Here is a 23,036-nt window from a genome sequence, read left to right on the forward strand (position 1 = left end):
CCGCACGCCTGTAGTTTCAGCTACTTGGAAGGCTGAGGCGGAAGGATCGCCAGAGCCCAGCAGGTTGAGGCTGCAGTGGCCGGTAGCGGCCACTGCACTCCAGTCTGGGTGACAGAGTGAGACTCCAACTCAAAAAAAAAAAAAAAAAAAATTTCTTTCAGTGATGTTTTGTGCATTTTGCATACAAATCCTGCATTTCTTTTTAAAATGTAATCCTAAGTATTTTATTCTTTTTTGAAATGTTGGTTACGAATTGTTTTCTTAATTTTATTTTGTATTGCTTCTTATTAGTGTATAGAAATACAATTTATTTTTGTATACCATGTGTACTTGTTAAACTTATATGTTAATTCTTATAGATTTTAGTAGGTTCATTGGCATTTTCTATATACTGTATCATGTTATCTGTGAATAGACAGTTTTACATTTTCCTCTCTAATTTGAGTTCTGTTCATTTTGTTTGTTTCAGCACTGCATTGATTAGAATACTCAGTACAGGGCCGGGCTCGGTGGCTCAGCCTGTAATCCCAGCACTTTGGGAGGCTGAGGCTAGTGAATTGCCTGAACCCGCGGGTTCGAGACCCGCCAGGGCAACTTGGCGAGACCTCGTCTCTACAATAAAATAAAAAACTAGCTGGGTGTGGTAGTGCACACCTATAGTTCCAGCTACTTGGAAGGCTGAGGCAGAAGGATCACTGGAGCCCAGCAGGTTGAGGCTGCAGTGGCTGGGAGCATGCCACTGCACTCCAGTCTGGGAGACAGAATGAGACTCCAACTCAAAAAAAAAAAGAATAGTCAGTACAGTGTCAAATAGAAGTAGCAAGAATGGACATCCTTGACCTGTTTCTGATCTTAGGGGGAAATATTTTACCATTAAATATGATGTTAGCTATGAGTTTTGGGTAGGTAACCCTTTATCAAGTTGGAGATGTTTCCTTCTATTCCTGTTTCATTTCAAGTTTTTATTATGAAAAGGTATTGGATTTTTGGATTTTGTAACGCTTTTTCTGTATCTACTCAGATGATAACATGGTTTTTATCCTTTGTTAGCATGGGGTATTATTAAGTTAATTATTGGAATATAAACCAACCTTGCATTCCTGTGGGAAATCCCTTTTGGTCATGGCATATAATCATTTTTATATGTTACTAGATTTGGTACACTAATATTCTAAGGATTTTGTTATTTTTATAACTGCTCTAAGGTTTTCCTTTTTTGTGATGCCTTTGTTTAACTTGTAATTAGGTAAATGTTGCCCAAAGAGAATTAGGTGGGAAATGGCTCCTCCTCTCTGTTTCCTGAAAGAATTTGTGAAAGACTTGTTATTTCTGTCTTTGAGTATTTGATAGAATTCAACAGTGAAAGCCTTTTGGTCCTTGGGTTTTCTTTGTGGGAAGATGTTTTTATAACAAATTCAGCTTTCTTACTTGCCATAAATCTGTTCAGATTTTCTGTTTCTTGTTGTGTCAATTTTCACAATTTGTGTCTTTCTAGGAATTTATCCAATTTATCTAAGTCTTCTAATATGTCAATATAAAATTGTTCATAATATTTCCTTGTAATTCTTTTTATTTATTTAGGGCTGACAGTGATATCCTCTCATTCATTCATTCCTGATTTTGGTAAATTGTGTCTTCTGCTTTTTTCTTGATCAGTAATTTTGTCAGCTTTTCTGATTGTTTTGAAAAACTCTGGCTCTGGCAAGATGTACATGTACAGGCTGCTTAAGGAACACTTTAAAAAATATTTAAATCATTTATTTGCAATTGATGTGGGACTAATGGAGATTATTTAAATTTTTTTATTTTAAAGATGTGGGATGCAATTCAAGATTAAGTAGATAAATGGTCATCATACAGGTAAAGTTTAGGCCTCTCTTTGATCCCTACTTCATCTAGTTTGAGATCAGGTACACTTATTGTTGTTATGTGCTCCCCATCTTCAGCAGTGTCCTGCTACTGCCAAGCCCTATCTTATAGTTTTATGATAAATGTTCAGGGTCCGTGTATGAGTGAGAACATGTGGTTTTTATTTTATTTATTTTTTATAGTGACCATTCTGATGGTTGTGAGATGTTCACACATTATTACATTGTGGTTTTTATTTGCATTTCCCTAATGATTAGTGATGTTTGGCACCTTTTTATGTACGCACTGGCCATCTTCTTGGAGAAGTGTCTATTCAAGTTTTACCAGCCCTTTTAAATTTTTTTTATTTTTGAGTTAGGATCTCACATTGTTGCTGGAGTGCAGTGGAGTGATCATAGTTCACTGCAACCTCAGACTCCTAGGCTCAAGTGATCCTCCCACCTTAGCCTCCCAAAGTGCTGGGATTAAAAGTATGAGCCGCTCGCTGTACCTGGCCCATTTTTAAATTGGAGTACTTCTTTTTGCTGTGTTAAATTGTGGGTGTTTCTTATATATTCTAGATATTAACTTCTCATCATATATGTGATTTCCACATATAGGCATACCTTAAAAATATTGTGGGTTTGGTTCCAAACCAGGATAGTAAAGTGAGTCACACAAATTTTTTGGTTTCTCAGTGCATATAAGTTATGTTTTAGTCTGTAGCTTATACTATAGTCTACAAAGTGTGCAAAAGCATTATGTTTAAAAACACAATGTACTTAACTAAAAAATAATTTATTCCTAAAAAATGCTAACAATTACCTGAGCCTTCAGTGATACCTTCTCTTTTTTGCTGGTGTAGAGTCTTGCCTTGATTCTGATGGTTGCTGACTGATCAGGGTGGTGGTTGCTGAAGGCTGGGTGGCTGTGGCAGTTTCTTAAAATAAGACACCAGTGAGCTTTCTGCATAAATTGATTCTTCCTTTCATGAAAGACTGCTCTGTAGCATGTGATGCTGTTTGATCGCATTTTACCTACTGTAAAACTTCTTTCAAAATTAGAGTCAGTCTTCTCAAACCCTGCTGCTACTTTATCATCTAAGTTTATGGAATGTTCTAAATCCCTTCTTGTCATTCCAACAATGTTCACAGGATCTTTAAAAAATTTTTTTGAGTTGGAGTCTCTCTCTATCACCCAGGCTGGAGTGCCGTGGCATGCTCACAGCCACCCTAGCATCAACCTGCTAGTCTCAGGCGATCCTCTGCCTCAGCCTTCCAAGTAGCCGGAACTACAGGCATGCACTACCATGCCTGGTCAATTTTTTATTTATTGTATAGACGAGGTCTCGCCAAGTTGCCTGGGCTGGTCTCGAACCCGCAGGCTCAGGCAATCCACTTGCCTCGGCCTCCCAAAGTGGTGGGATTACAGGCCAAACTACCGAGCCCAACCTATAGCATCTTTACTGGGGTAGAATTCCATCATATGAAACTACTTCCATTGCTCATCCCTAAGAAGCAACTCATCTGTGAGATTGCACAACTCAGTCACATCCTTGGACTCCATTTCTAATTCTAGTTCTCTTGATATTTCCACAGTTGCAGTGAATTCTTACACTGAAGTTCTGAACCCCTCAAAATCACACGAGAGTTGGAATCCACTTCTTCCCAGCTCCTGTTAATGTTGATGTTTTGACTTCATTCCCTGAAGCATGACTGTTCTTAATAGTATCTAGAATGGTGAATCCTTTCCAGAAGATTTTCAGTTTACTGTCCCGAGGTCCATTAGAGGAATCACTATCTAGGGCCGCTATAGCCTTACAAAATGTGTCTCCTAAATAATAAAACATCAAACCAGGACTGTAACTTATGCCTATAATCCCAGCACTTTGGGAGGCCAAGGCGGGAGAATTGCTTTAGCCCAGGAGTTTGAGACCAACCTAGGCAACACAGCAAGACCTTGTCTCTACAAAAAATCAAAATATTAGCTGGATGTGGTGGCACACGCCTGTAGTCTCAGCTACTTGGGAGACTGAGGCAGAAGGATCGTCAGAGCCTCTGAAGTTGAGGTTGTGGTAAGCAGTGATGGTGCCACTGCACTGCAGCCTGGGAGACAGAGTGAGACCTCGACTAAAAAACATTTAAGCCAGGTGCAGTGGCTAATGCCTGTCTGTAATCCCAGCACTTTGAGAGGCGGAGGTGAGAGGATTGCCTGATCTCAGGGGTTCGAGACCAGCCTGAACAACTTGATGAGACCTCGTCTTTACAATAAATCAAAAAATTAGCCAGTTGTGTTGGTGCATACTATAGTTCCAGCTATTGGAAGACTGAGGCAGAAGGATCTCCTGAGCCCAGCAGGTCAGTACTGCAGTGGCCATAAGCATGCCACTGCACTACAACCCAGGTGACAGAGTGAGACTCCGACTCAAAAAGAATAAAATAAAATGTTTTAAAAATAAATAAATTTGAAAGTTGAAATTACCTTTTGATGTATGGGCTGCAGAATGGATGTTGTGTTCACAGGCGTGAAGACGATATTCATCTCCTTATACAGCTCCATCATAGCCCTTGGGTGACTAGATGCATTGTCAGTGAGCAGTATTCTTTTGAAAGGAATCTTTTTTTTTCTGAACAGAAGGTCTCAGCAGTTGGGTGTTGTACTACAGTGAGGTTAAGGTGTTTAGTAAACCATTCTATAAACAGATGTGCTGTCATCCAATTGTTTTGGTGCCCCAAAACAATTACAGTAGTAACATCAAAAGTTCGTGATTACAGATCAGCGTAACATATATAATAATAATAATGAAAATGTTTGAAATACTGTGAAAACTACCAAAATATGACAGAGACACAAGATGAGCACATGTGCTGATAGCACATGCACAGTGCTCTGTAAATGAAACAACCATGCCTGGTATAATTCTAAAGGGCCCTAGGGTTTTAGAATGGTAAATGAGTACTGGCTTGCACTTGAAGTCACCGACTGCATTAACCACTAGCAAGAGAGACAGCTTGTCTTTTGAAACTTTGAAACGAGGCATTCACTTCTCTTCTCTAACTATAAAAGTCCTAGATGGCATCTTCTAGTTGAAGTCTGTTTCTTCTGCATTGAAAATCTGTTTTTTAGTGTAAACACCTTTATCAACAGTTGATCTTCCAGATAACTTCTTCCAGCTTCTGTATTGACTTTTGCTGCTTCACCTAGCACTTTTATGTTATGGAGATGGCTTCTTTCCTTAAACCTCATGAACCAACCTCTGTTAGCTTCCAAATTTTCTCCTGCAGCTTCCTCACCTCTTTCAGCCATCACGGAATTAAAGAGAGTTAGGGCCTTGCTCTGGGTTAGGCTTTGGCTTAAGAGAATATTGTGACTGGTTTGATCTTCTATCCAGACCACTCAAACATTCTCCATATCAGCATTAAGGCTGTTTCACTTTCTTACCATTCAATGTGTTCACCGGAGTAGCACTTTTAATTTCCTTCAAGAACTTTTCCCTTGCATTTACAACTCAGCTAACTGTTTGATGTAGGAGACCTAGCTTTGAACATGCTTTCGAGTTGCCTTCTTCACTAAGCTTAATCATTTCTAGCTTTTGATTTAAAGTGAGAAACATATGACTCTTCCTTTCACTTGAATACTTAGAAGCCATTGTAAGGTTATTAACTGGCCTAACTTTAATATCGTTGTGTCTCAAGTAATAGGGAGATTTGAGGAAAAGGAGAAAGATAGGGGAACAGCCAGTCAGTGGAGCAGTCAGAACATACAAATTTATTAAGTTTGCTGTCTTTTATGGGTATGGTTCGTGGTACCCTTAAACAATTACAATAGTAACATCAAAAGTTCCTGATTACAGATCAGCATAACATATATAATACTATAATGAAAATGTTTGAAATATTGTGAAAATTACCAAAATGTGACAGAGAGACACAAAATGAGCACATGCATTGATAGATTTGCTTGATGAAAGATTGCCACAAGGCTTCAATTTCTTTAAAAAAAAAAAAGCATTATCTGCAAGGCACAATAAAGCAAAGTACAATAAAATGTGGTATGCCTGTATTTTCTCCCATTTTTAGGTTGCTTTTTCATTCTTTTGTGTCCTCTGTGCATCCATTTCATTCTTTTTTCTTTTGTTGCCTATACTTTTCTTGTCATATTTTTTAAAAATTACCAAATTCAATGTCATGAAACTCTTCTCCTGTGTTTTCCTCTAAAAGGTTTATGGGTTTAGTTTTTAATGTTTAGTTCCTTGATTCTTTTAGTTTATTTTTGTATGTAATATAAGGTAAGGGTCCAGTTTTATTCTTTTGCATTGTGGATATTTTGTTTTCTCAGCATCATTTGTTGGAAACAGTGTTCTTTCCTCATTTAATGGTCTTAGCATCCTTATCAAAAATCACTTGATCATGAATGTTCATTCTGAATGCTCTCTTCTATGTCTTTATGTTCTTTTTTTTGTTTGAGTTGGAGTCTCACTCTGTCACCCAGACTGGAGTGCAGTGGCCACTCCCGGCCACCGCAGCCTCAACCTGCTGGGCTCCGGCGATCCTTCCGCCTCAGCCTTCCGAGTAGCCGGAACTACAGGCGCGTGCTACCACGCCCGGCTGATTTTTGATTTATTGTAGAGATGAGGTCTCGCCAAGTTGCCCAGGCGGGTCTCGAACCCTCTGGCTCAGGCAGTCCACTCACCTCAGCCTCCCAAAGGCGTGGGATTACAGGCTGAGCCACCGAGCCTGGCTGTCTTTATGTTCTTACCATATTATTTTGCTTACTGTAACTTTATAATTAGTTTTAAAATTGGGAAGTGTGAAATCTTCAACTTTGTTCATCTTTTTTCAGATTATTTTGGCAATTTGATGTCCTCTGAGAGTTCATATAAATTTTAGGATGGATTTTTCTATTTCTGTAAAAAATTTGTTTGGGCCGGTTGAGGTTTTTTGGGCACCTTTGTCAAATCAGTTCACCCTAGGTACATGTAGCTATTTCTGGACTCTCTTCTTTCATTGATTCAATGAGTTATATCTTATAGCAATAACACAGATTTTATTAATAGCTTTATAGTATTAAAGTCAATTTTTGTCAGTCTTCCAGCTTTGTTCTTTTCTAAAATTTTTACAGCTAATCTCTGTCCTCTGCATTTCCATATATATTTTAGCATTAATTTATTTTTTACCAAACAAACAGGTGCTGGTATTCTGATTGGGATTGCATTGAACCTATAGATCAATTTGGAGGAAAATTACATGTTAATGATCTTAAATGTTCTGATTCATGAACATGGTATGTCTTTTTGTAAAGCCTTTAGTTTCTGTCAGGAATGTTTTATAGTTTATGGTGTGGAGACTTTGCTTATCTTTTGTTAAATTTATTTGTAATTGTTCTATTTTTTCTTGGTGTTATAAATTTTTTTATATTTTATTTCCAAATCGTTTGCTGCTAGTATCTCAACATTTAATAAATATTTTTGTATCTTACAGCATTGATATAATTGGTATAATCACCTATTAGTTTTTGTTTTGTTTTGCAGGATTCATTGAGAGGACAGAAAAGCTCTCACAGTGGGAGGGGACCCAAGGGGGTTGCCCCACCTATTAGTTTTAATAGTTGTTTTGTACATTTTTAGAGTCTGTAGGATTTTCTTTGTAAATAATTATGTTGTCTTTGAATAAAGATAGGCTTGCTTCTTTTTTTTTTATCTTTTTGCCTTTTACTTTTCTTACCTTATCACACTGGCAGTGTTTTCCAGTACAGTGTCAAAAAAAAAAAAAAAAGGATTAGAAAAATAATCTTTGCCTTGTTCTGAATCCTAGTGGGAAGCAATATTTTGACATTTCATTTTAGCTCTAAATTTTGTATAGATTTAAAAATCTAAACTCATCTCTTGGCTACAGAAACAATATGAATCTCTTGCCAGAGGATGGATGCCTAACCTTTGTCTAGTGTTGTGCTGTCCTATTGGACATGAGGCTGTTTAAATTTCAATTAAAATTAGATAAAAGAAGCCAGGCTCGGTGGCTCAACCTGTAATCCTGCGCCTTGGGAGACTGAGGTGATTGGATTGCCTGAGCCCATGGGTTCAAGACCCACCTGGGCAACTTGGCGAGACCTCATCTCTACAATAAATCAAGAAAACTCAGCCGGGCATGGTAGCGCGCACCTGTAGTTCCAGCTACTTGGAAGGCTGAGGCGGAAGGATCACCGGAGCCCAGCAGGTCGAGGCTGCGGTGGCCAGGAGTGGCTACTGCACTCCAGTCTGGGTGACAGAGTGAGACTCTAACTCAAAAAAAAAAAATTACATAAAAGTAAAAATTTAGTTCCTGAAGTGTGTCTTGCTAGATATATATTAAGTGTTTAATAGCCACATCTAGTGATTATCTTACTATAATAGATGCAAATATAGAACATTTCCAACGTTGCAGAAAATTATATCTGATGCACTGGTCTAGAATTTAAGACATAGCAACCCTGTTTTGTGGTGAAGTTAGTTTAATGTGAAGGGATGGTTGTGTTCTTTCCTGAAAGTGGGAGACAACACACAGAAAGGATATCTTATGTTCTTGCTGGTTTATTTAGAAAAGTATTTTATAACTAGAAGAAACCAGTCTAAAACTGTTTCTCTTTAGATTTGCTTCAGTGAAACTAATTTCTAATTGTTATTCCTACATTCTATAAGTGTTCACACACTTTTACCTTCTTCTGAAACAAACTCTAATGTATGTGAGGTGCCTCTCAATGTTTTAACATCAAATATTGTTAATTATTACTCAGGCAGCTTTTCCCTCCGTTAATCAGATTAGCTTTAAGTAGTACAACCTATAGTACTATTAAAAGGATTCAGAATTAAGAGTATAGGAATCTGTCTTTCAGATTTGTAATTTAACTTTCTCTTATTTCTATCATATACTAGCTGGGAAGACACTTCAAATCTTTAATATTGAGATGAAGAGTAAACTGAAGGCTCATACTGTGGCAGAAGAGGTGGTTTTTTGGAAATGGATTTCTATGAACACTGTTGCCTTGGTGACTGAGACCACAGTCTACCACTGGAACATGGACGGTGACTCCCAGCCCATGAAGATGTTTGATAGACATTCCAGCCTAGCAGGGTGCCAGGTGATTCACTACCGAACTGATGAGCATCAAAAGTGGCTGCTTCTCATTGGCATCTCTGCTCAGGTAAGCCATGGGCTGCCTCTGGGGCCTGATCTGAACTATCTTGGAAGGCTAATAGTAGTATAGAATGGTTAAGCCACTTGAGGTTGGTATAGGTGTAATACAGAATATGCCTGAGTCTAAAATAAAAAGAGATTACAAAGAAATCTGAACTTTGAATCAAATAATTTTAATTCAACTTTAGTCCATTAACTACTGTATTCTATCTGGTTATTGGTGTTTATTTTGTAACTATTTCTGGAACAGTTTTGAGAAGTGAATTGTTGAGGAATTTTATAGAGCAACTTGGAACTTACAGATTTATAAGAAGTATTCTTTAAGTGCTATTTTAAAGACTTAATAGAATGTTACTAACTCATGTCCTTTTATAATGCTAAATTTGACTGAACCTTGGAAATATATATATATTTTTTTGAGTTGAAGTTTCACTCTGTCGCCCAGACTGGAGTGCAGTGGCACGCTCCCAGCCACCGCAGCCTCGACCTGCTGGGCTCTGGCAATCCTTCCGCCTCAACCTTCCAAGTAGCAGGAACTAAAGGTTCGCACTACCATGCCCGGCTAATTTTTTGATTTATTGTAGAGATGAGGTCTGCCAAGTTGCCCAGGCGGGTCTCAAACCCTCAGGCTCAGGCAATCCACTCACCTCAGCCTCCCAAAGCACAGGATTACAGGCTGAACGGAGCCCGGCTGAACCTTGGAAATTACAGCACGGAGCCCGGTTGAACCTTGGAAATATTAAACTAAGTGAAAGACATCATTTACAAAAGGCCACATATTGCACGATTCCAGTGAAATGTTCTGTATAGACCAATCTATAGACATAGTAAATAGATATGTAGTTGCTTAGGACTGAGGGTGAAATGTGGGAGATGGGGATGAGGCTTGACTGCTATTAGAGTTTCTTTTAAAGGATGAAAGTGTTCTAAAATTACATCATAGTGATGACTGCACAACCCTGTGGGTATACTAAAAACATTGAGTGGTATGCTTCAAACAGATGGGTTGTATGAGATGTGAATTATATCTCAATAAAGTTTTAAAAATACCCTGGGAATTATGCCTCTTTACAAGGAAATCATCATGTTTGAGGAATATAGAGCAAAAAAGATTATAAATCACAAAGTTACTTGTATATGCTGTACTGACTTTTACCCAACAGCAACAACAAAAAATCCCAAACATTTAACAGCAACAAAAAATCTCGTGGACATAAAGATAGACTTGTAAGCCAATGAAAGAGAATTGAGAGTCCAGGAATAAGTCCATACACCTATGGCCAATTAGTTTTTTTTTTTACAAGGATGTTAAGACTGTTCAGTGGAGAAAGAATAGCCTCTTCAACCATGGTTGCTGGGACAACTAATTATCCACATCCAAAAGAATGGAGTTGGCTACCTACCTACCTCACACTATATATGAAAATAAGCTCAAAATAGATTGAGGACCTATAAGACTCTTAGAAGAAAACATAGGGAGAAAGCTTCATGACTTTGGGTTTGGCATGGATTCTTAGATATAACACTAGAAGCCTGAATAACAAAAAAAATAGATAATTTGGACTTCATCAAAATTTAAAACTTTTGTGCATCAAAGGATGCTGTCAAGAACATGAAAAGACAGTGATAGAGATAATATTTGGAAGTCATATATCTAATAAGAGTCAACTTTCCACAATATATAAAGAATACAACTCAACAACAAAAAGTCAACCTAATTAAAAAATGGGCAAAGATATATCTCCAAAGAAGATATACAAAATAGTCAACAAGTACATGAAAATATGCTTAACATCATTAGTAATTAGGAAAATACAATTTATTTTTTTTTTGAGTTGGAGTCTCACCCTGTCACCCAGACTGGAGTGCAGTGGCCGCTCCCGGCCACTGCAGCCTCGCCTGCTGGGCTCCAGTGATCCTTCCTCCTCAGCCTTCTGAGTATCCAGAATTACAGGCATGTGCTACCATGCCCGGCTGATTTTTTAATTTATTGTAGAGATGAGGTCTCGCCTGCCCAGGCGGGTCTAGAACCCATGGGCTCAGGCAATCCACTCACCTCAGCCTCCCAAAGGCGCGGGACTACAGGCTGAGCCACCGAACACGGCGGGAAAATACAATTTAAACCCACAGTGAAGTACCACTTTACACCCACTAGATGGTTGTAGTTTTTACAAAATGGAAAATAACAAGTGTTAGCAATGATATGGAAAAATTTAGAACCCTCATATGTTAATGGTGGGAATGTAAAACGGATCAGATGCTGTGGAAAGCAGTTTGGTGGTTCCTCAAAATTAAAGGTAGAATCATCATTTGATCTAGCACTTCCCCTGCTAGGTATCTACCCAAGAGAAATGAAAATGTGTCCACACAAAAACTTTTACACAAATGTTCATAATGGCACAACCCAAATGTTCACCAACAGATGAATGGGTAAACAAATTGTGGTACATGCATACAATGGAATATTACTCGACCCTAAAAATGAATGAAGTATTGATATATGCTACAAAATGGATAAACCTCCAAAACCTTACTAAGTGAAAGAAGTGAGACCACGAAAGGTCACATAGTATATTATTGCATTTATATGAAATATTTAGAATAGGTAAGTCTATAGAGACATAAGGCAGGTGGGTGATTGCCAGGGAATGGGCATAACAGGGGACTGGGGACTGTTTAATTGGCACAGGATTTCTTTTGGGTGATGAAATGTTTTTAGCTATATAGAGGTGTTGGTTGCACAACATTGTGTATGTACTAAATGCCATTTAATCACACACTTTTAAATGGTTAAGTTTATGTTTTGTGAATTTCACCTCAACATAAAAAACAGGGGGGAAGTATGAGAACATAGTTTACTAACTCCTGTCAAAGCCTGTTTCCGTTTGAAATAACTTTAGTACCTGTCACTTGGTTAGCTCTTACTCCAGCTTTGGTATCACTTTGGAAAATCCTTTTTGACTGACTGGTCTGGGTGAGATGACACAGTATCTTGCTCTCTCCTGTATCATAGCAGTCAGCATCCTGTATTGCAGTTGCTTGTGTATTTGCCAGAAAGCCTCACTCTCTCTCCTTGAGGGAAGGACCTGTGTGATATCATTTTACTTACCTTAGCCCCTAACATGGTGGCTAACACAACAAAATGTGTTTGTGCATTAAATCCTTGCCTGCTTCTGTCCTCGACATGCCTTTACCCAAATTTGGCACATTTAATACTCAGCAGCCCCGTGAGATGGGCTTTACCTGGATACCCAAGGCTTAGAAGCAGGCCATTGGCCCAAGGCCACACATGCAGCCTCTGGGTCTATGAGAAGAGCCCGGATCTCTAACCTTGACCTCACGTGTCCTCTCTGCTCTGCCTTTGTCTTGGTTTCAGTTGAGGCTTCTCCAACTTGGGACTCAAATAAATGTCATCGTGTTATTAGGAATCTTCCCATATCTTCCTGGAGAAGGTGAATTTTGTATCATCCTTTTGATTTTCATTTTTATTTTCTTTTTCACTTTTCTATGAGAATACAGATCATTTGGCTGGGTGTAGGGGAGGCCAAGACAGGATTGCTTGAGCCTAGGAGTTTGAGACCAGCCTGGGCAACATAGCAAGACCTCATCTCTACAAAACAAAAACAAGTAAGCTGAATGTGATGGCATATGCCTGTAGCCCCAGCTACTCAGGAGACTGCGGGACAAGGATCTCCTGAATCCAAGAGGTCGAGAGGTCAAGGCTGTAGTGAGCCATGATCATGCTATTGCACTCCAGCCTGGGCGACAGAGTAAGACCCTCCAATCAAAAAAAAAAAAAAAAGAAGAATGCAGACTGTCTGTTGGCTGTCCCTTACTTCTCCCTGTTTCTAGCATTCGGCAACCACTTATCTACTTTCTGTCTCTGGATTTCCCTATTCTGAATGTTCTGAATCAGACAGTATGAAAGAAGCCAGTCTTTTGTGATTGGCTTCTTTCCCTTAGTATGTTTTGAAGGTTCAGTTTTATTTTTGTTTTTGTTTAAATCCTCTTTCTCAGGTTGAAGAAAAGATTTTTAAAGCCAAAAAAGTCAAAGTCTTTGTTTTTTCATTTTAAGGAGATGTGAATAGGTGGAGAGTAAACTGGGGATATGAATTTTACCTGCAAACTACATGGGGGCTCACTCGGCATAGATGGTTATTTGAATGTTGAATTACAGGAGGCTTGAACTGTGATGTTTTTATGTTGGTTTTTTGAGCATGTTAGCTTTTTGAGCATTTGACATTGGATATAAATGTACTGACATTTTTTGCTAGAAAATTCAAGTTTTTTTAAAAAATAAAAGTTCTGAGTTTTATAAAATGTATTTGTCTTCTTGGTTTTATTAATTTAAAATTAATTATTAAATTTATTAATTTAATAATATTAGCAATTTTTACTACTTATAAGTTTCAGAAAGCACAGTTTTTAAAATTCCTCATGCTCTCATCCCCCTTGATTTAACTATTGTTAATATTTTGGAGTTTTTCCTTCAAAAAGTATAAGACTTACTTTCTGTGAAAAGATGCACAAACAGGCACACATATTTAATAAATTAGGATCATCTTCTTTGTAGTCTTCTTGTTGCTGTCTTTTGCATCAAATTCAGTATTATATTATGCTTTAATTGATAATAGATTTAATTTTTATTAGAGGTAGTCTCTCAATGTATGAGATTTTATTTTAGAAACGTTTTAAGAATTATTTATGTTCATCTCTTTTCTCTCCTTTTCATGGCAAAATATTTTTTATTAGCAAAACCGTGTGGTTGGGGCCATGCAGCTCTACTCTGTGGACAGGAAGGTCTCACAACCCATAGAAGGCCATGCTGCCGCCTTTGCAGAGTTCAAGATTGAGGGGAATGCCAAACCTGTCACTCTTTTCTGCTTTGCTGTACGTAGCCCCTCAGGAGGCAAGGTAAGATCTACTCCAATTTGGATCCTCTCCCTGAGAAGAGTGTCTTGAATTGGTGTTAGGAGTCTGTATGTTTATCATTGGAATGCCTGCAAGTGCCGGTTAAAGGAAGGGTGTTAGCAGTGTTTAGAACCACTCACCTTGATGCACACATTGGTGACTTGGCAGCAACCTGTGCATAAAATTAGTAACCTGAAGATATCTGCTGATTCATTGGTCCCTTTCCCGTTAAAAAATCCTCTTATGCAGATTGTACTGAGATACGGCTTAAACGTAAGAGAGGCGATTTCTCAGGATCAGTCTCATGGAGGGGACAGCTGTGAAATCATTAGGGCAGTGCCAGCTTTGCCACAAGGTATGCCTCCTATGTCACCCAAGGTATAGTTCTACCCAGGTGATTGAGGGGTGGTCCAGGAAGACTACAGAGAGATGAGACTATACCTGGGAGCAAATTGAGCTTTATTAGGCTCAGGGACGTGGCTGGCACCTGTTTGGCAGGGCTGCTGTGGGCAAAGGTATGGAGGTGGAGATGTTAATGACTCGCGGAGATGTGGGGTCCTGCTGGTGTTGTCTCAGTCACTTGGAGAGCTGCTTCAAAACAGAATACCTATCCCAGTACACTCATCAAACATACTTGTTCATTAGTACTGAAATATTCTTCAAAGAAGTATCTCTTTGAATACTTTGGTCTCCTGTTGAGTAACATACTTTACTTTATATCCGCCTTAGTTTGAGAACCAGTTGGAAAATAGGAGTCAGGTCAAATGTCAGGCTTGTTGCCAATTAAGCTGAATAAGAACACTGATATTAGTTATGTGACCCAAAGAACTTGCTACCTTGTCACCTCAGAATGGGTAGACCACCTCTTCACTGACACAGCTGAACAGTACCTGCCCCACAGAGCTTCACCTTAGCTAAGCTTGTGTATTTGCTTAGGCTTCCCCTCCTAGCCCATCTCTCAGTGCTCCTCCTCTGCTTCTCTAGGTATCTTTTTTCCCCACCTCTCTCTGCCTGGCCAAATCTAGACTGTCCTCCAAGGATATACTTATACATTTCCTCTGCTAAACCCACCCTCTCACCCTTGTTGTTTTGTGTTTCTCATTGACATCTGCTTGTGATTTTTCTCCAGACTTGTTTTAGCTGTGGTATCTTTAGATGAAAGTTATTGGAAGGGACCTATGTAGGTCAAAAACTTGGACCTGTTTTGATAAAGGCAGGAATGGGCCCCTTCGTTCACAGTCATTCCTCCAGAGTCTACACAGATTCTTACATCCCCCAGCATAACCTTGAAAAAAACCCTGGGCTCGTGCCATGGTCAGGCTGTTTCTTGAGTTGGGGCTTCAGTGATGAGATCTTGTCACCATGTGACCCTGGACTGTGTCCAGGAGGGTAGAGAGCAGAGCTGGAAGGGACAGCAGATCCTGGCTGGAACCATTTGTTTCATGGACATCAGCATAGAGGCCCAGGGAGCGGGGAAGTGACTCTGCCGACATGCCAGAACTAATTTTCATGCAAGTAACAGGTTAGTGGGTAATCACAGGCATCCCAATAAAGGTGTTGTACTGCTTTGTTTGAATGTGAGTTTAGCATTAGTCATATATCACATGGACTTGAGGCATGGACATTCACCTCTGTGCCTTGGTTAGCATCTGTCTACCACCAAGAGTATTTCTCTGGAGTGATCCAGGCTCTCTCTTCTAGTTGCACATCATCGAAGTTGGACAGCCTCCAGCAGGTAACCAACCTTTTGTAAAGAAAGCTGTGGATGTGTTTTTCCCTCCAGAAGCACAGACTGATTTTCCAGTGGCTATGCAGGTACAGATGTGCTGCTCTCTAAACATTGTCATGTCCCAAAATATTCATTCTAGTACCTCCTGAGGTACAGGAGGCCACCATCTACAGTCCTCTTCTGTTGTCTCCCTCCACCAGAGGTCTTTGATGTGTTCAAATCATTTAGAGGGCTAGGACTTTGATATGTGAACTGGAAGAGTCCTGTTCATAGAAAGGAGTGCCTCATCAGGGTGGGTTAGGGCAGCAGGAGGCTTTCCAACTCATGCAGCAAAGTCCTAGGCCTTTTCCCTTTTGTTATAAAAGATTAGATGTTCACTGTATACAAGGATATTTAAAGAAGAAAACAGTCTTTTGTTGTTGAGCCAGTTGAACATAAAATCTATCAAAGATCTTACTACTTGTTATATAAAAAATATAGATATAAACCTTTCCTGAAAAAATTGAGATCATATTATATATGTAAGATTATATAATCTATTTTCCATTTTACTATTTTGTCTTATAAAAATATACATTGTACATTTCCAAGACTATCAACAAATGTAAAAGCAGAATTTGATAACAGAAATCCTACTATTGTTGATAATTATGATCACCCGTTTGGAAGTAACTTCGCATATAGGCTTTTATGAAAATGGCTTTGCATTAGCCTTTCTGCTTTATAACCTGTCTAGCTATGTTGTAGATCATTCTGTGGCAACAAAATACATGCATATGTTTTATTGTCTGCATCATCTGTTCTGTAGATGTGCCATAATTCATTTAAACAAGCCCCTGTCAATGGGTATTTATGTTTACAACAAACACTTCTTGAAATGTTGTGATCCAGACATCTTTGTGTATTAGTTCTAAAGTCTAAGGATAAATTCCTATCAGTGAAACTGCTGGGTCCGGGGCATGTCAGAGACTTCATGATCATGCCAGCCAGTTTACATTCCTGCTGCACTCCCTTATTAGCTGGACAGTGTACAATGGTTTTCATGTCTTTCCAAGGTAGAATGGATTTATCAGCCACTTATATGCATCTGGTTAATTGCCTTTGTTTTTTGTTTTTTTGAGTCAGGGCCTTCTGTCACCCAGGCTGAGAGCAGTGGCACGATAACAGCTTACTAGAGCCTCGATCTCTTGGGCTCAGGAGATCCTTCCACCTCAGCCTCCCAAGTAACTGGAATTATATGAGTGTGCCACCAGGCTTGGCTAATTTTGGGGGTTTTTTTGTAGAGTCAAGGTCTCACTGTGTTACCTTAGTCTCAAATTCCTGGGCTCAAGCAGTCCTCCCACGTTGGCCTCCCAAAGTGTTGGAATTACAGGCATGAGCCACATCCCCAGCTGCCTTTCTAATCTTTGTATTTTTTAAATTGAGATCTTTATCTTATTTTTAAGACTTCTCTGAGTTCTAGAATAGTCAATGTCTAGTGTGTTTCAAATATTTTTCCCAGCCATAATCAATGGTGTGTTCCACTTTGTGGAAATTTTGCATTTTTTTATGCAGTAGTATCATGTTTTGAAAATAATTCTGTACCCCAAGATGATCACAATATTTACCTATATTTCCTTCCAGTGCTCTCTTAATAGTGTTATTTTTAATTTAATATCTTTGCCAGGTGTGGTGGTTCATGCCTGTAGTCCCAACTACTTGGAAGGCTGAGCCAAGAGGATCACTTAAGCCCAGCAGTGAACCGTGGTTGTGCCACTGAACTCCAGCTTGGGTGACAGAGCAAAACCTCATCTAAATAAATAAATAAGTAATTGACCCATTGGAATTTAATTTGCTCTAAAGAGTAAGATACCCATTTCTTTATCTTACTCCCCCAATCCCCAGATAACTAGCTGATTATATTAATCAATATATATTATATATTGATTAAAGCATCTATTTTCCACTGACATGTTACCTGCTCATTTTTATTAAATTCTTATATATGATTCATTTTTCAGGACTCTCAATTAAGGTCCATTTGTCTCAATCAGACATGGTGGCTTATACCTGTAATCCCAGCACTTTGTGGGGCTGAGGCAGGAGGATTGCTTGAGCCCAGGAGTTCAAGACCAGCCTGGGCAATATAGCAAGACCTCATCTCTACAAAAAACAAAAACAAAAAAGTTAACCAGGTGCGATGGCGTATGTCTGTAGTCCCAGATACTTGGGAGACTGAGGCAGGAGTATAACTTGAGCCCAGAAGTTTGAGGCTGCAGTGAACCATGATCGTACCACTGCACTCCAGCCCAGGGAACAGAGTGAGACCCAACCCCTCCCCTAAGAAGTTCCATTTGTCTCTATTTCTTTATATGTTAATAGTATACTTTTAAAATTATTGTATGTTTTATAATAATCTAATTGGGCAAATTGATTTGTCTTTTTCCAACCCCTTCAGGTTTTCCCACATGTTAAATATTTTTCTTTAAGAGTTGGTGGCTGTTGGCAAAGGTTAATAAGTGGTGGTGGAAGGCAGGCTAGAATGTGAACTCAGTGTTTGGGAGCTTTATTTAGGATTTTCCTTTTTTATGAACTCAAAGTTTGCTTAATGGGGTTTGGTTAGAAACTAGGAAAAGGATAGCTCTACCTGAAGGATATATAGATTAGCCTGTTTTTGTTCAACCTTTAATTGAGAGTGGTTGGCAAAGTATTGGCTTCAAAATAGTTCTCAATGGGATAGAACTTGAAATTCATGTCTCAGGGAAGCATTATTCCCACCAATAATCTCTTGGCCTGAGACACTCAAGAATCCCCTTCATAGCTGGGCGTGGCTGCTTATGCCTATAATTCCAGCTACTTGGGAGGCTGAGGCAGGAGGATCACTTAAGCACAGGAGTTTGAGACTGCAGTGAGCTATGATCATGTCACTACACTCCAGCCTGGGTGACAGAGCGAGACCCTGTCTCTAAAAAAACCAAAAAGCATCCTTGCCTTTTCCTTCTTGCTTTCCCAACCTGTTGTTCTCTGTCTTCTTATATAGATTGGATCTAAACATGGTATTATTTACTTGATCACAAAATATGGCTATCTTCATATGTACGACCTAGAGTCTGGTTTGTGCATCTACATGAACCGCATTAGTGCTGATACAATCTTTGTAACTGCTCCACATGAACCAACCTCTGGAATTATTGGTGTCAACAAAAAAGGACAGGTATATAACTCTGACATTTCATTTTTGATATTTTCTACTCACTGGGGACTGGTGCTTAAACTTTCCCTCTCCTCCAGGGAAGTGACCAGGTAGGTTAGCTACTGTTATTAAACTTGCCCTAGTTTCCCTTCTCCTTTGTATTGTTCCCTTCCCTCTTCAGACAGGGCCATTCTCATGCAGGGTTGATTCTGAGAAGGGAGCAGTTTCTTCCTAGATGAAATTTCTACCAGTGGAAAACCAGTTCTCATACACACAGTCACATTGTCATGCCATGCACACATTGATTATGGAGGATTGAAAAAAGCAGATACCTTAATATTTAAGTTACTTTCTCAACCAAAGTTGAAAAGATAGTTAAAAGAAGAAAAGTGGGAGAGGGGCATACCTCATTAACAAGGGTACCTGCATAATCAACGTTTGTATACCTAACCCTGAGTTTGAGAAGAAGAATGATCAGTTCCGTCAAAACAGGTCATTTTGGCATAGTGTTGAATGCATTACTGGAGTCATTGTCCATATGACTCTCAACACTACATGGAATCCATGCTGTTGCTGTGCCATGTTGTGCCACTGTATTCCTATTCAGAACTTGTCTCCTCTGCATCCTTTCACTGGTAGACCCACTGTCACAGACATGCTCACATGAGCCTGAGGACGCGGCTGCCCTTCCAACGTGGGGAGGGCATGGTCAGCAAAGATATGTGGGTACTCTAGGCTGGGCCGCACTCACTTGGTGGATCCTTACAGGTGCTGTCAGTTTGTGTTGAGGAAGAAAACATTGTGAATTATGCAACCAATGTGCTTCAGAACCCGGACCTGGGTCTCCGTTTGGCCATTCGTGGTAACCTAGCTGGCGCTGAGGAGTTGTTTGAGAGAAAATTCAGTACCCTCTTTGCACAGGGTAGCTATACTGAAGCCGCCAAAGTAGCAGCATCTGCACCAAAGGTGAGGAAGCTTGAATACTGCTCAGGTGTTCTGAAGTGATAAGAACCAACCTTGAGGGCGAAATAAGTCACATAGGCATTTCACTACTGATACTGGAGTGATAAGTGTTATGTTAGTGGTCTTTTTTTTTTTTTTTTTTTTTTAGTTGGAGTCTCACTCTGTCGCCCAGACTGGAGTGCAGTGGCCGCTCCCGGCCACCACAGCCTCGACCTGCTGGGCTCCGGCGATCCTTCCGCCTCAGCCTTCCAAGTAGCCGGAATTACAGGCATGCGCTACCATGCCTGGCTGATTTTTTGATTTATTGTGGAGATGAGGTAGTGGCTTTTTAATTTTGGTTTTTGGTTTAAAAAGTTTATGCCAATGGCATGACAGTAATAGAAACAAAAAGCATAGTCTTGCTGCATCAACATTCTTTTTCATTGTCTTCCATTTCTTGTCTGTGTGAATGCATATTTCTTACTCAGTCTTAGCTTAGATATAGTTTTGCATTTTCATGACTCAGAATATGCTCCCAGTTGTCAAATAAATACATCAGGTGGTTGTACCCTATTTTATTTAGCACTAGTCCTTCTCTAGACTTCTCTACTCTTCAGGAGTATAATAGTTCTGCTTATGACTTTTTTTTTTTGGTCTATTTTAATAGGATAAATTACCTTCAGGATCTGTTTCTGAGTAGATAAAGACTTCCAAGTTGCTTCTCCTTTAAATAATGTTTCTCATCTTTCAAGTGATGGTTGTGAACAAACCATTTCTAGTCTTCATTTGGGAATGTTGAGTATTTTTAAATTAGAATATGATGTTAGTAGATGTTCACTCCTATAAGGTCCAATTCTCACTACAGCATGCTAGGGAGGAAGTAAGACTCTAATTGTGAAGTCCCTCATAGCAACTAGATCCACCATACTATGATTATTGTTGAAGGTGGAAGCAGTTGCCTTAGTAGAAGACTTTTTGTCCCTAACACTTCAGTGTTGAATTTCCACTGGCAGATTTTTTTAAAATTTAACTTACAAAATATAGTTTATTCAGAAAATAAATTAGGGAGAGAGGAGGTTCACTTCCCCAAGGGAGGGAAGGGGCCAAAGCTTAGGAAACATGGTGATGGTCATAGCTTAAAGAGCACATAGCCACACCAGAGTCTAGTAAGGCAATGGCCAGATTTTTTAAAAAATATATGCAAGCAATTTGAGTGAAGGAATCCCCTGTGATGACAACACCATGACTTGCATTTTCATTTATTATTAGGGAATCCTGCGTACCAGCAACACAGTTCGAAAGTTCCAGAGTATTCCTGCTCAGCCTGGTCAGGCTTCTCCTTTGCTCCAGTACTTTGGAATCCTGCTTGACCAGGGTCAGCTCAATAAACTTGAATCCTTAGAACTTTGCTGTCCAGTTCTTCAACAGGGGCGCAAGCAACTCTTAGAAAAGTGGCTGAAAGAAGATAAGGTAGAAACACTTGTGCGATCACGACCCCCAGCACAGCTTGACACTTGGGTCTCAGGCTGCCTCCTCCTCTAGTCCTAACTTAGCCTTGTCCTTTGGCATGCCACAGCTGGAGTGTTCAGAAGAGCTCGGAGATTTGGTCAAAACTGCTGACCCTGCACTCGCTTTGAGTGTGTACTTTCGGGCAAATGTGCCGAGCAAAGTGATCCAGTGTTTTGCAGAAACAGGCCAATTCCAGAAAATTGTGCTGTATGCCAAAAAGGTAATACATGTTGAGCCATTGGCATCTCACAGATTACTCATTTGGGTTGGATGGTTGCTGACTCTGAAGTTTATAAAATACCCTTCTGTGTAAGTACTCTGGTGTGAAAGCATTGTCAGTGTTGTTGTTAGAATCTGTCATTCATTGATAGTAATCATATTTTATTCTCTTTGGTTTTTTATTGTTCTGTCTTATTTGTATAGTCCTCTCGTCTCTTTTTTAGTTGGGAGCTTTTCTTTAATTTTATCTTGTTCTTTCTCTTCCTCCTTCCCCAGCCCCCCTCAGAACCCTTCTGTGTGTTAATTTGGTGTTTTGGCAGGCTTCTAGATCATGCCCTCTTATGCTCATTGATGGGCTGTGCTTGTACACAGATTGGGGTAACTTCTTTGTGGTTAGGGCTGTGTATAGTTAACTGTGCCTTCCATATACATGGAATCAATTGGATATTGTCTTTGGCAGGGTCTGGTACATACACACGTCAATGTTACTGCTTATTTCTTTGTAAAGACAGTTTGAAACGAAGAATGGAGAACTTTCTAATGTCTCAGGGTTTTATTTATTTTATTTATTTTCCTGATTGGTGTTCCCTTGATTCTAGGTTGGATATACCCCAGACTGGATCTTTTTGCTGAGGAGTGTCATGAGGATCAGTCCAGAGCAAGGTCTGCAGTTTTCTCAAATGCTAGTGCAGGCTGAGGAGCCCTTGGCTAACATTAACCAGGTGAGCACAGGCACTTGGAACAGGCATTTGTGGCTTTTTATTGCTATCAAGAAGATTCCCTTTCATCTGTGAATGTGTGTCCACTCTTTTCTTGATCTATAATTAATCTTTCAGCTTTCAAAAATCTAGTGTGTCAGGGGAGCTTGTCGTCTAGTCTTCATTGTATGAATATGTGTTACCTGTGTTTTGCAGTGTTTTAAAGGATTTGTGTGTGACATTGTGAGGCTTTTGTTTCTTTGTGCAGTGATGAGTGGTAGGGTGTGAAGGTGTCATTTAGTACAGCAGCCTTCCTTCCCCTCGCTAACCCAATGACTACCTTATTGTTTCTTCCTGAACAGCAACCTGGGCTCTGCCTGAGCACCAGGGCAAGTGGTATTCAGTCACCCATCTTGTGAGTGTCTGGCTGACCTGGATTTATGTAAACATCAGTCTCTTTTTTTAGTATAATTTACTTGGTATTTGGATGTAAACACATGATGAGTCACTTCATTAACTGTACAGGCTCTGGGTGATGTATAGGTAACGAAGCTTGAAACAAAGCAACAAAACCAACAGTGTATCTAGAAATAGTAAGTGCAGTTATATTGCGTTTATACTTCTGGGAATTTGCAGATATATTGGAGATCATGAATAAGGAGTTTGGTCCAAATTTACTTAGCTCTTAATGAGAAAGAAATCTCCAGTTCAAATCTTGATTACATTTCATATTCCAAAGTTTTTTAAAAATATAAACTTTTCGCCGGGCTCAGTGACTCAGCCTGTAATCCCGCGCTTTGGGAAGCTGAGGTGAGTGGATTGCCTGAGCCCGCGGG

At 39.5% G+C, this 23,036-nt stretch overlaps 1 protein-coding gene across 3 annotated transcripts in view; it reads left to right on the top strand.

Annotated features, from left to right (window-relative positions):
• Window positions 1-23,036, top strand: part of CLTCL1 (clathrin heavy chain like 1) — a 105,101-nt gene that overhangs the window by 23,384 nt on the left and 58,681 nt on the right. For all 3 annotated transcript variants that reach the window (XM_021717075.1, XM_008067022.2, XM_008067021.1), the window contains exons 3-10: window positions 8,759-9,027; window positions 13,773-13,934; window positions 15,633-15,746; window positions 18,680-18,853; window positions 19,601-19,798; window positions 21,044-21,244; window positions 21,351-21,503; window positions 22,102-22,224. In XM_021717075.1, coding sequence (XP_021572750.1) covers window positions 8,759-9,027; window positions 13,773-13,934; window positions 15,633-15,746; window positions 18,680-18,853; window positions 19,601-19,798; window positions 21,044-21,244; window positions 21,351-21,503; window positions 22,102-22,224 — 1,394 coding nt within the window. The remainder of the gene's footprint in view (window positions 1-8,758; window positions 9,028-13,772; window positions 13,935-15,632; window positions 15,747-18,679; window positions 18,854-19,600; window positions 19,799-21,043; window positions 21,245-21,350; window positions 21,504-22,101; window positions 22,225-23,036) is intronic.

Source organism: Carlito syrichta, unplaced genomic scaffold (genome assembly GCF_000164805.1).
Source record: "Carlito syrichta isolate Samal-C Ts95f unplaced genomic scaffold, Tarsius_syrichta-2.0.1 Scaffold309263, whole genome shotgun sequence".
NCBI classification, from domain to species: Eukaryota; Metazoa; Chordata; class Mammalia; order Primates; family Tarsiidae; genus Carlito; species Carlito syrichta.